This window comes from Neoarius graeffei, chromosome 20 (genome assembly GCF_027579695.1).
Source record: "Neoarius graeffei isolate fNeoGra1 chromosome 20, fNeoGra1.pri, whole genome shotgun sequence".
Taxonomy (NCBI): domain Eukaryota; kingdom Metazoa; phylum Chordata; class Actinopteri; order Siluriformes; family Ariidae; genus Neoarius; species Neoarius graeffei.
Genome location: NC_083588.1, coordinates 36,875,200 through 36,888,609, shown reverse-complemented (window position 1 = coordinate 36,888,609; position 13,410 = coordinate 36,875,200). Strand labels below are relative to the sequence as shown.

Here is a 13,410-nt window from a genome sequence, read left to right as displayed (position 1 = left end):
TATTAGTACTTTGTGGCAGAAAAATGTAAAAAGTATACTAAAGTATAAGTTTTAGTATTAAAGTATAAGTGTAAGTCTTAGTATTAATGTACTTAGTCTTAGACTTTTGTTTATACTTTTCAGTATAAGCCAAGTATACTTCACTATACTATTCTTAAGTATATAAAATATAGTTTATAAAAAGTCAACTTCAAGTATACTTCCTCAGTTTTAGTAAAAAATAAGTATACTCATAGTACACTTGAATAAACTTCTTTTTGCTAAGGGACCCATGAGGATAGCCATAAATTGTTTTGATAAATTTGGGTACTTTTTGTTTGTGAATGTTTCTATATAATAAAAAGAAATTCACATGTTGGCTTGAAGATATGAAGTTTATCTTTTTGTGTTGAAAAACTCATATGTTTAATATGAAATACATCCCAGACCTGAATGACATATTGTGGCAGCGGGGGCGTGGTCAAGCATCGGTCTGTGACAGGAGGGCGGAGTCGGGGAAGGTAAGTGGCAGAATCACTACACCTGCCGTTAATTAATGTGTTTGTGTGTCTTCCCAGTGACCGCGCCCTATTTAAGGAGAGAGAGCGAGAGCAGAGGGAGCTCTCTCCTCAACCAGATGACTGATGTGTGTGTGTCTGGGTGTGTGAGAGAGTGCGTATAGGCTGAAAAGCTGAAAAAAAGCCAGTTTTGTGAACTCAGTTCTGTCCTGCCGTCCTTCTGTGCTCCACCCACCTACACAAACTGTCACAGTGGTGCCGAAACCCGGGAGCCGAGCACGGAAGAGAACAGCCCCATGGAGTCCTCCACCTTCGCCGACCTGATCCACGCCCTCACCATGGCCCAACAGAGCCAGCACCAGGTGTTGCTCGCCCTCCGAAAGGAGCAAGCACAACGGTTCAAGGCCCTGGTGCTGGTGCAACAGGAAGATCATCGGGCGTTCCGGCACCTCCTCGTGTCGGCGGGGTCCACCATCTCCACCGCCGCGGGCCCTTCCCCCCTCACCCTCACGAAGATGGGCCCGCAGGATGACCCCGAGGCATTCATCACGCTCTTTGAGCAGGTAGCAGAGACCTTGGGGTGGCTGGTGGAACAGCGCGCGGCGCGCCTCCTCCCCCTGCTAACGGGAGAGGCGCAGCTGGCCGTGCTACAGCTCCCCGCCAACCGCCGGCTGGCCTACACGGACCTTCGCCGGGCCGTCCTCCAGCGTCTGGGATGCACCCCTGAGCAACAACGTCAGCGCTTCCGTGCTTTGCGCTTGGAGGAAGTCGGCTGGCCGTTCGCGTTTGGCCAGCAACTCTGGGACGCCTGCTGGCAGTGGTTGAGGGCCGACAACCGCGACGCCGAGGGACTCATCGACCAGGTGGTACTGGAGCAGTTCGTCATGCGCTTACCAGCGGGAACCGCAGAGTGGGTCCAGTGCCACCGCCCGGCGTCGCTGGAGCAGGCAATCAAGCTGGTGGAGGACCATTTGGCGGCTATCCCGACGGCAGGACAACAGACAACCTCTTCTCTTCTCTCTCTCTCTCTCTCTCCCCTCCTCATGTGTCTCCTCCTCACCCCATTCCCCCACCGCGGAGGCGGGGGCCAGCACCACCTCAGCCGGCCCGCCGCACCCACGGTGCCCTCCCGTGTCTCCCCTCTGTGTCTGTCTCTCCCCCCCCTCAGGTGAGTGAGCCCCAGAGCACTAGTGCAGAGAGGAAGCCCGGGCCGGTTTGCTGGCGCTGCGGGGAGGCGGGCCACCTCCAACAGCAGTGCACGGTAATAGAGGTGGGCATGGTGGTTCGGATCCCCGACGCGCCAGGAGCCACCCTCGATCGGGCCGGAGCGTATCGCATACCGGTGAATATCCAAGGGGATACATATCAGGCGTTGGTGGATTCTGGCTGTAATCAGACCTCAATCCACCAAAGCCTGGTGCAAGAGGAGGCATTGTGGGGTGCACAGGGGGTGAAGGTGTTATGTGTGCACGGGGATGTTCACAGCTACCCTTTGGCGTCGGTCCACATTTTTTTCAGAGGGGAAAAATTTAGAGTAAAAGCGGCGGTTAATCCTCGCCTTACCCACTCTATAATTTTGGGGACTGATTGGCTGGGATTTCGGGATTTAATGACACATTTAGTGAAGAGTGGGTCCTGCCATCAGTTAACAGGGGGAGGCCCCAGTGTCGCGTTGGCGGGAGCAGCTGTCACAGAGCCGTCTACATCAGCTCCGCGTCAGAGTGAGGAACCGCTGGCTCCTCCTCTCTCTGTTGGAGAATCCCTCATGGATTTTCCATTAGAGCAGTCGCGAGATGAGACTCTGCGGCATGCGTTTGACCAAGTGAGAGTAATCGATGGTCAAACGCTCCAGCCAAACGTCACCCCATCCTTCCACTACTTCGCAATTATGAAGGATAGATTATACCGAGTGACGCAGGACACTCAGACTAAAGAGCGAGTCACGCAGCTTTTAATTCCGAAGAGCCGCCGGGAATTGGTATTCCAGGTGGCTCACTTTAATCCCATGGCAAGGACCCTTTGAGGTCACACGGCGAGTCAGGGACGTTGACTACGAGGTGAGGCGAACGGATAGGGGTGCTACAGATTTACCACCTCAACCTGCTCAAACTCTGGAATGAGGAGGTCCCCATGGCGTTGGTGTCGGTGGTTCCGGAGAAGGCAGAGCTGGGGCTGGAGGTTCAAAAGGGAACATTGGCATCGCGTACCTCTCTGGTCCCCTGTGGAGACCACCTCTCCCCGACCCAACTCGCGGAGGTTGCCCAGTTACAGACCGAGTTTTCGGATGTGTTCTCGCCCCTGCCCGGCCGCACCAACCTCATAGAGCACCACATTGAGATGCCCCTGGGGGTGGTAGTGCGTAGCTGCCCTTACAGATTACCTGAGCACAAGAAAAAAGTGGTTCAGGAAGAACTCAAGGCCATGCTCAAAATGGGCATCGTTGAGGAGTCCCATAGTGACTGGAGCAGCCCGGTGGTCTTGGTACCCAAGGCCGACGGGTCGGTCTGGTTCTGCGTGGACTATGGAAAAGTCAACGCGGTGTCTAAATTCGACGCGTACTCAATGCCTTGTATTGACGAGCTGCTCGATCGACTAGGCACGGCTCGCTTTTACTCGACACTGGATTTGATGAAGGGATATTGGCAGATCCCCTTGACTCCATTATCCCGGGAGAAAACGGCCTTTTCCACACCGTTCGGTTTACACCAATTTGTCACACTTCCTTTTGGGCTGTTTAGGGCGCCCGCTATGTTTCAGCGGCTGATGGACAGGGTCCTCCGGCCCCACGCCACCTATGCGGCCGCATATCTTGATGATATAATCATTTATAGTAACAACTGGCAGCGGCACTTGCAACACCTGAGGGCCGTCCTTAGGTCGCTGAGGCGGGCGGGTCTCACAGCCAACCCGAAGAAGTGTGCGATTGGGCGGGTGGAAGTACGGTATCTGGGCTTCCACTTGGGCAACGGGCAGGTGCGTCCTCAAATTAACAAGACAGCAGCAATTGCAGCCTGCCCGAGGCCGAAGACCAAAAAGGGGGTGAGACAGTTCCTGGGGCTGGCTGGCTATTATCGTAGGTTTACACCTAATTATTCGCACGTCACCAGCCCGCTGACTGATCTGACTAAAAAGGGGGCACCAGATCCGGTCCAGTGGACGGAGCAATGCCAGCGGGCTTTTTCTAAGGTAAAGGCTGCACTGTGTGGGGGGGCACTTTTACACTCCCCTGACTTTTCTCTCCCCTTTATGTTGCAGACGGATGCGTCGAACAGAGGGCTGGGGGCCATTTTGTCCCAGCAGGTGGAGGGGGAGGATCGCCCAGTCTTATACATTAGTCGCAAGCTGTCGGTGCGTGAGGGGTGCTACAGCACCATTGAGAAAGAGTGCCTGGCGATCAAGTGGGCAGTCCTCGCCCTCCGGTACTACCTGCTAGGATGCCCTTTCACCCTCTGTTCGGACCACGCGCCCCTCCAGTGGCTCCACCGCATGAAGGATGCCAGCACGCGGATCACCCGTTGGTATCTGGCACTCCAACCCTTTAACTTCAAGGTGATCCACAGGCCGGGGGCGCAGATGGTCGTGGCGGACTTCCTCTCCCGTCAAGGGGGTGGGGGGGGGAGTCGGCTGCAGGCCGGACGGCCGCCTGGCCTGAGTCGGGCGGTGGGGGTATGTGGCAGCGGGGGCGTGGTCAAGCATCGGTCTGTGACAGGAGGGCTGAGTCGGGGAAGGTAAGTGGCAGAATCACTACACCTGTCGTTAAATGTGTTTGTGTGTCTTCCCAGTGACCGCGCCCTATTTAAGGAGAGAGAGCGAGAGCAGAGGGAGCTCTCTCCTCAACCAGATGACTGATGTGTGTGCATGTGTCTGGGTGTGTGTGAGAGAGTGTGTATAGGCTGAAAAGCTGAATAAAAGCCAGTTTTTTGAACTCAGTTCTGTCCTGCCGTCCTTCTGTGCTCCACCCACCAACACAAACTGTCACACATATTTTCCGCTATTTCACTCTGATGACGTCACTCCCAGTGTTTTCCTGCTGACTTGACATGCATCGTCAAAATAGTGAACTGGTTCAAAATGAAAATTCTTTTGATTAACTCACGTTTTGTGTGTGTGTGTGTCTGTCTGTCTATATAATATAAAGAACATTATATGGTGGCGCGAAGATATGAAGTTTATCTTCTCATGTAGGGTGTCACGGTGGTGTAGTGGTTAGCGCTGTCACCTCACAGCAAGAAGGTCCAGGTTCAAGCCCCGTGGCCGACAAGGGCCTTTCTGTGTGGAGTTTGCATGTTCTATCCATGTGGGTTTCCTCCGGTTTCCCCCACAGTCCAAAGACATGCAGGTTAGGTTGACTGGTGACTCTAAATTGACCGTAGGTGTGAATGGTTGTCTGTGTCTATGTGTCAGCCCTGTGATGACCTGGCGACTTGTCCAGGGCGTACCCCGCCTTTCGCCCGTAGTCAGCTGGGATAAGCTCCAGCTTGCCTGTGACATTTTTTTTATGCCAGAGAATATTTCCTGAGGATATCCAGTGTAAAGTGAGGCTGTGTTTTTTTTTCATGTCCCTATTTCATTGTGAGGATTTTAGCAGTCATGTATGTCTCTGTTAGTTATGTGTTGTCATTGCAAAGCATTAGATTTTCCTGAAAGACTTCTGTGGAGCTAATATAGCATCCGATCCAACACTTCACATTCATTGTAATAACTCTACAGGCCAAAAAGTGAGTCTAGTGGTTCCAGACCAGAATTGAGCACCTCTGTTGCTTAAAGACCCCCAAATATGAGTCTTCACTGAAGACCTGGATACAGTATGACCAGAACAATATGGAGATAGGATTTCATGCATGCATTTACTGTCATGCAGAATGATCAATATCACATCAAAGATATATTTTAGGCATGTTCTTGTTCCAGCGTCAGAGGTAAGAGGTCAGCTTTGTGGATTTTAATTCCATGTGAAATACCATGCTGATTTCCTAACCTTTTCTGACATTATTCTGCCTCTTTGTTCATCCTCATTCAATAGCTTCTTGAGTGTAATCCAGGTTTGAAACAGCAAAAACTACTATAATTGCTGCAGTCCCTTTCCAAATAGTTTAAAAAAGCAAAACATATGGACACAGGAAACAGGAAAAAACAGATCGTAGCGGACCCACTACTCTCTCCTGCTATGGTGTGCCAATTATCTTTTGGAAACTCTGAAATCTGGATTACAGCTGCTATTTCACTGCCCAGTCTTTGGTCACAAGACTCCATTCCTGTTGGAGTAAATTTCCTACTGCATCTGTAATGCCAACTATTAGTTTTCAGTCCGTCATACAATATTTCAGCTACGTTTAAATGCTTGCTCCTCTGTGCTAGTGATATGTGTATAGAATGTAAAGCAACCTTGTTTTTCATGGCCTCATCATCTTCTTCCAAAAACAGGAAAACAAATGACTTAATGAACCAACTCCACATAAAAATGTCTGAGATCTGAATGAAATAAAGTTTGTTAAGGCATCAGCTGCATGCTCGTGCCATGAAAGACAGTGGTTTTCCTGTTTGCATGTGTGCCGTTTTCCAAGGACTATGAAAAGCATTGTTCCAAAACCCTCCAAAACCAAATGAACCATCACTGAAAACCCATTAAGGCTTTTTGTTTAGGTTTCTCTTGGCTAAGTTGTTATGTGGCTCTGTTTTGAAGGCCTTATATATGCACATACAAGTAAGCCTTAAGAAATGTGAACAAAGCTAGCCACAAATGAAACTGAGGTTTAAATGACAGATGTTTAGAGACACATTTGGGCATTTCCCCTGCTTTCATGGCATGGCATGAACAGTATTTTTTTTCTTTTGATAAATTGCTTTCTCTATTCTGGCAGCACTATAGAGTCCAAACTCTATAGAGTCCAAACTCATCCACATTTCTGTTCACTGAAGAGTCGGATGAGATTTTGACATTTCTTTGGCATCTGAAGAGTTGTCTTAGATTTATTTGCCCTGATCTTCAGTTACATATTTATATTCATATTTATGTCTGGTATTTGACATCTAAATATTAATTCTATAGATTTCTGTAACATCAGGATAGCATCAATCAGCAAATCCAAAAGCCTGTACAAACAAAAGCATGTACAAAATCGATCACGAGTAATCAGGTGACTTCTCACAAGGCTGTACAGACAAATCTATTAATCATTCTTTATACAGTTCAATCACACTGTTAAAAGTCTGCATGAAGAAATCTTTCTGTGATCCTCTTACTTAAAACACACAGAGAATCTGCTCAAGCTGTGACAGACTGCACTTAAACTGCCTTTTTTGACAAGGCGGCCACATGTTACACTACACTGTCAAGAAATCAAGCTACTTCTAGCTGAAGGAAGTCCCAACACAGGTGATCAGACACTCTGACACTTTAGTCTGAAGAAGGTATTGTGAGCTTACAGTATTATTGTAAGTGTGCATTCAAGCATGTCCACAAGTCGCGGAAAGCTGGAAAAGGAAGCACAGGATGCAGTGGTGCGGCGAGTTGACGTTGGCACAGCGTAGCCTGAGGGCCACTCAGTGCCTTTTATTCATGTTGGTTTTGTGACAGAAGAGAAAAACAAAGTATAAAAACAGTTTAATCATTGCTCAGAAGGAAGGAAATTAAACTTTTCAGTCTAGGGACAAAAACAAACACCTCGTTTTGTGCTTCATTCAATTTTCTGTTAATTTATATCGACTTTGCTCAGTTTGTTTCATTCTTTAGGTCACAGTGAGCTATGTCTCGCCAGCAGAGGTGTTTTCCCCAAAGTTGTGTGTGTGATTATTTCAGTCAAACTTCACAATGATCTGCTCTGGCCTGCCACTTTGCGCACTTCGTACTTCTACTCTTTGATTCCTCCAACGAAAAGAAAGCTGTAGTCAGTTTCAGAAACACTCTTTCAGACATCAGCACCATGAAATGTATGGTTTGTATGGCTGCCTTTGCCACATCTGTATGCAATAAAGTTGCCATGAAGAGGGGGGAGTCTGGCAGCTTTTTAAGGCAAATGCTCCCAGTGACGTTCCCACTACTGCAGCACAGCTCTATCCAAGCAATTAAAACACACACAGCGTTGTGTTCTGGCTTCTGGATGCAAGGCCTGCCACAGGAATTTGCACAAAAACACTTCCTCTCGTCCTACAGCTAGTGGATGAGAGTTGCCCCATGTGGGGGAGAGGTGTGGGAGAAGGGAATGCAGGGTGCACTAAAATTATCAGTGGCAAAATGCTACCATGTGTTCTTATTTCCAAAAGTGTAAGGTGACAGATCCCTTATGAGTCTAAATTGCTGCTCTGAACATTGAATTTGTAGCTATCTCCTATTTCTTTCTCCCCTCTCTCTCTCCCTCTCTCTCTCCCTTTCCCTACATGTGTCCTCTGCCAAGACAGACAGTCATTAGACAAACGAAAAAAACTCTCTTTAGCCGAAAGGTTCTGTAAGATCGTACTGACATCTGGAGACCATTACCAGTGGTTCCATCCACTGCTCTTAGTAGCCGAGAAGAACTATGATAAAATTACAGCTTTGGTCATTACAGTCATCTTTTCCATTAGGATTTATCACTTACACAGTAGTTGCAACTTTTTTTTTTAACAGTTTTGAGTTTCCATGTTTTCTCAGTACTGAGTTATTTTACTCTCCTATCAACACACACACACTTAGTAACATATAATCTTATTTATTTATAACAGCGGTTGAGCTTGTGTTCACCAGCCTTCATCATCCATGTAGTCTGAAGAACATCAAATGTTTAGTGAGTCTTAAAGGTTCCATAGAATGGAAATCTGTATTTACATTGGCATCGTTGAAAAATTAGAGTTTGGTACATGGAGCTGACAAACCGTGAACCTCAAACACTGTCTTCTCCTTTAAATGCAAATCCCACATCCTTACAAAAGAGGACAATAAATTATCCAATTCCAAAATCCTGGAGTGTTTCGTAACAGTTGAGACTCTTTAATATTCATGCCCCAAAAATTGTGTACACCAGCCCAAGTTCTAGCCCAGGCTATATTACTTCTGCTTCCGGCACCAAAGCCAGTGGCTGCCTAGCCAGTCAAGCTGACCTAAATTTCCTTTCAGAAAATTTACTTCAATAATGTATGAATGCATCCATGCATGCATACATCCAACCATTCATTCATCCATCCACCTACCTACCTACCTACCTACCATGGACCTGCACAGCCAAAACTTCTGCAGGTATCGTGAAGAACAAAACAACGACACACTCACTGAGGGACTCTTCAGCTGCCATCCCATCTCAAAGCAGTGTGCTTGCACAACTTTGGAAAAGTGGCTTCTGACTAGAATGAGCTCGTATACCTCAGGGGCTCAACAAAGCAAAATAATCTTCTGGACTTTGCATGTATGGTTGTTGAAATTGTCTGGAGAAGCTCACTGAAGGAACCTTCAACTGTCCTTCTGTATCAAAGCAACACCGAAGCAAAGAGCTCATGGGAGATGTGATGGGGTGCTCACATGGCTTTTGACCAGTGCTCCCTAGCATATTTGTCTCCAAAGTGCACTCAATCAGCAACAGAATGGATTAATTGAACTTTCTGGTGGTAATAGCAAAAGACTTTTCAACTACTTCTACTTCAGTAAAACATGGTTAAATGAAACTTCTCTGTGGTGGAGCTACCTGGCTGTTCACTGCACAGAGTGGATCACGACCCCATTCTCAGTCAGAAAACCAAAGGTGGAGGTAAGTTGGAGGTATGCTGTATAACTTTATCCACTTGTTGACAGTTTTTTTCTGTACTTAGCTAACAACTATACTTTACTTTGTGTTGCTGTTGAGATCAAAAGCAAGTAGCTTGTATTATATGGGTAACATTCGCTACTAGCAAGCACCAAATAGCTAGCATAGCTAACTAGACTGTATGACAACCTAGCTTATATACACTGAAGATCATTTTATTTTCCTGCCCGTGTCCTGTTCAAAGAAATAGCTTGTGTTGTCATATAAATCTACTGTCATGATGGCACTAGACGGTGCTTCTGTGCAACACTTCCGGGTTGCATTTCTGTACTGCATTTCCCAGATCACACCATGGGCCATGTTCACAATCATGCCCTAATGGTGCAAACCTGCTGCAGACCAGCCTATCAGAGCAGAACTCATCAATATATTTATGATCCCACCAAAAAGGGAATACAGTTCATTTCATTCTTGGGCCAAATCATAGGGTTGTAAATAGGCGTGTAAAACTACATCTGGGCTTTTTTTTTTTTTACCCCAACCAAAGTCACATGCCTTCTATTAAGACATCAGAGAGCAATTTAAAATATGGAATAAATACATTATATGGACACTTTAAGTGCAGCTGTCAAGTTTGTGTATTGTGTATCCTTTTTAAACTATATATGCCTTTCTGGGCGGCACGGTGGTGTAGTGGTTAGCGCTGTCGCCTCACAGCAAGAAGGTCCGGGTTCGAGCCCCGTGGCCGACGAGGGCCTTTCTGTGCGGAGTTTGCATGTTCTCCCCGTGTCCGCGTGGGTTTCCTCCGGGTGCTCCGGTTTCCCCCACAGTCCAAAGACATGCAGGTTAGGTTAACTGGTGACTCTAAATTGACCGTAGGTGTGAATGTGAGTGTGAATGGTTGTCTGTGTCTCTGTGTCTGCCCTGTGATGACCTGGCGACTTGTCCAGGGTGTACCCCGCCTTTCGCCCGTAGTCAGCTGGGATAGGCTCCAGCTTGCCTGTGACCCTGTAGAAGGATAAAGCGGCTAGAGAGAATGAGATGAGATGAGATGAGATATGCCTTTCTATGAATTTTCAACCCTGTTACCCAGCCTGCTGCATGATCTCAACCAGGGAAAGCATAGATCATACATAGTTAAAATCAAATTATTTAAAAAAAAAGAGAGAAAAAGGTTGTCTAAGTGATTTTAATGCTTATTCAGTCCTCTTACTGAGTGGCCCTGACATCCCCATATTTTTAAAAACGTTGGTAAATTTGGAAAGGGCTGGACTATAACCGCATAATTGTACACTTCTACATGTCTACGTACACCAAGGAGTACTGTAAATGGTAGCTCTCTGATTAATTAGCCTGCACGTGACATGTGCCATCCATAGAAACAAAATCATCTGCTAAAGAACTACAACAAGATAGCACTTGCTACTATTTACTGCCACCCCTTTTCTTTATCAACTTGAAATTCTGGCTACACTACGGGTATGAGCTTACACAGCCTATTATCTATTGTTATTCAATACTGGGTTGTTATTTTTGGTATTTTCTTATGTGAAAAGGAAAAGGCGGTTTTAAAACTGCTATAAATGTTATTAAAAAAAACCCTTCCACTTTCTGAAGGCTAAACGATGGTTATGTGTTTGTGAGCGTGGTCTTAAAAGAGCCTCTGACATGATTCACTATTCACTGGACTTGTGGTAGTACAACTGATTTAACACTCATTTCTGAATGAAGCAGTCCTGATTAGCAGGTACAGTATTTAACAAATAAAAGCATACTCTCAAAAAAAAAATTAACCTGTGCCTGATATCACTGGGGTGATATCCTCAACATTTTTTTTTTTTTTTACCTGTAGTATGTATCTTTAACATGGTAATGTGAATGTAGTGTACCCTTAAAATTTTTAAATGTGTGTGGTTTGACTTTTAATTAGTTTTTATTTAGTGTGTGTGTGTGTGTGTGTGTGTGTGTGTGTGTGTGTGTGTGTGTGTGTGTGATAATTTAAATGTTCACTTTATGCACCTTTAGGTAAAAGAAATACACATCAAAGGTATCAAAATGCTGCTTTGTATCCTTAAGTCTTATATTTCAGTGACAAGAAAAGTAAAGTAAAGCTTCGTGTTCTTTTTTATTGAGAGTGCATGATACAACAGCTGCCTATAAGTGAATCAGTGATCAGCCAGCACACCTGTTCACACTTCCACTTTCATCTAGTAGCTTAGAAGCAGGTGAGATGTTATTGTAGGAGATACTCATGCAGTATGCTGGTGTGTTGGATTTATTAAGGAAAGAGACCTTTTGAAAAGCTTTACAGAGATGAGCATGTGCATGTGAGAAATACCCAGTTTGAAAAGTCTCCCAATTCAAAGCCATCACACAACCAGATGGTCATGTAGGCAACATGAATTTTTATGTAACTACATTTATAGTGAAGGGTTTGAGTTCTCTTTTTTAACCACCTTGAAGTGTCTAGTACGAGTAACCTTGTTGTGTGCGATAATCATGACATCACCAGAACTTGTCTGAGAAGTCAAATTACGTTCATTTAGACATGTAGACATCCATCCATCCATTATCTGTAGCCGCTTATCCTGTTCTACAGGGTCGCCGGCAAACTGGAGCCTTTTTTCCTGCTGGTCCAGAGAATCAAACCAGCAACCTTTTAGTCCCAAAGCTGCTTCTCTAACCTTTAGGCCATGACTTCCTCCAATTCACTCAACTGACCATTTGATTCGATTTATGATATTGCCTTCATGATTTGATTTTCCCATTATATTTTTGAAAAAATTTAAATGAAGAAAATTATTTCCAAAAAATATCTATTCATCATCTGTAGCCACTTTATCCTGTTCTACAGGGTTGCAGGCAAGCTGGAGCCTATCCCACCTGATATGGGCGAGAGGTGGGGTACACCCTGGACAAGTCCGCAGGTCATGGCAGGGCTGACACAGACAAACAACCATTCACACTTACGGTCAATTTAGAGCCACCAATTAGCCTAACCTGCATGGTTTTGGAGTGTTGGAGAAACCAGAGCACCCGGAGGAAACCCATGCAGACACAGGGAGAACATGCAAACTATATATAGAGAGAGCCCTCGTCTCGAACCCAGGACCTTCTTGCTGTGAGGCGACAGTGCTAACCACTACACTACCGTGCCACCCGACATGTATCTGTGCAATACACAGATAATACACCATGGGCTTCTTAGAAACGTGGTAAGACATAACTCACAGTGATGGTGCATGCTTTGTTACCTGTACCACTCCAGACCCTTGTGGTAGAACCTGTCGAAGAAGTGCGGCTCGGCGCCCATGGCGCGCACATCTGGATGGACGCGCAGGAACTCCAACAACGCCCTGGTGCCTCCTTTCTTCACGCCAATTATGATAGCCTGGGGAAATTTCTTACTTCCGTAAGTGTTTGAAACAGGGATCCCACTTTCCTCAGCGCCGTTTTCCGACTCCAGAGACTCCGATTGTGTGCTAAGGTGAGCGGATGCAGTCCCGTTCCAGCGGAGCTCCGCGCGCACTGCATGCACTTTACCGGGGATGTGATGCCTCAGCAGGTTTGGTCGAGTCGTGATTTTTGGCGCCGAGTCGCAAAACCCACTCAAGCAGTGAAAAAGATAGAGAAAAAGCAGCAGCATGATGGTAAAAGGCAGCGGCACTCTGGACAGCGCTCTGCCCGAGTTCAGCCGAGTCCTGCAAACACTGCATCCCATGTGTTGCAATAATAAGCACCTGACAACATGCTTACATGTCAGAGCAGTGATTTATTCACTAGGTGTTCACAAGAAGTTTTTTTCTTTAGAGAGGAGATGCACTGTCCTGGGTTCTCATCCAAATGTCTCTTCAACACGCCGCTTCAATGCCATTATCTGACAGACTTACTTGTCTTACTATTAATAGATTAGATCCCATATTTCGCTTTCGTGGCATGTGTCTCGTCGCTCCTTTCTTTCAGTTTAGGAATAAGTTGAAACCCTTCTCACCGTTCCAGTCTCGCTTTCCACGCCTTGACCGGAGTCTCCACCCTTTACAAGGCAAGAACATTATAAGGAAAGAAGATCAAAAGGCCACTCTTTTTTCTTTTGATAAAACACTTCCAAATATTTGCCATGGAAATGCACACAATGCATAAGATCAAAATAAAAAAAAAATCAACACACACACACACACAAGAAAAAAAAAATCTATATT

The 13,410-nt window shown here is 46.0% G+C and overlaps 1 protein-coding gene across 1 annotated transcript in view; it reads right to left on the bottom strand.

Annotated features, from left to right (window-relative positions):
* Positions 1–12,954, bottom strand: part of LOC132869259 (heparan sulfate glucosamine 3-O-sulfotransferase 6-like) — a 35,624-nt gene extending 22,670 nt beyond the window's left edge. The window contains exon 1 of the mRNA XM_060902596.1: positions 12,466–12,954. Coding sequence (XP_060758579.1) covers positions 12,466–12,932 — 467 coding nt within the window. The 5' untranslated portion in view covers positions 12,933–12,954. The remainder of the gene's footprint in view (positions 1–12,465) is intronic.
* Between the last annotated feature and the right edge of the window lie 456 nt (positions 12,955–13,410).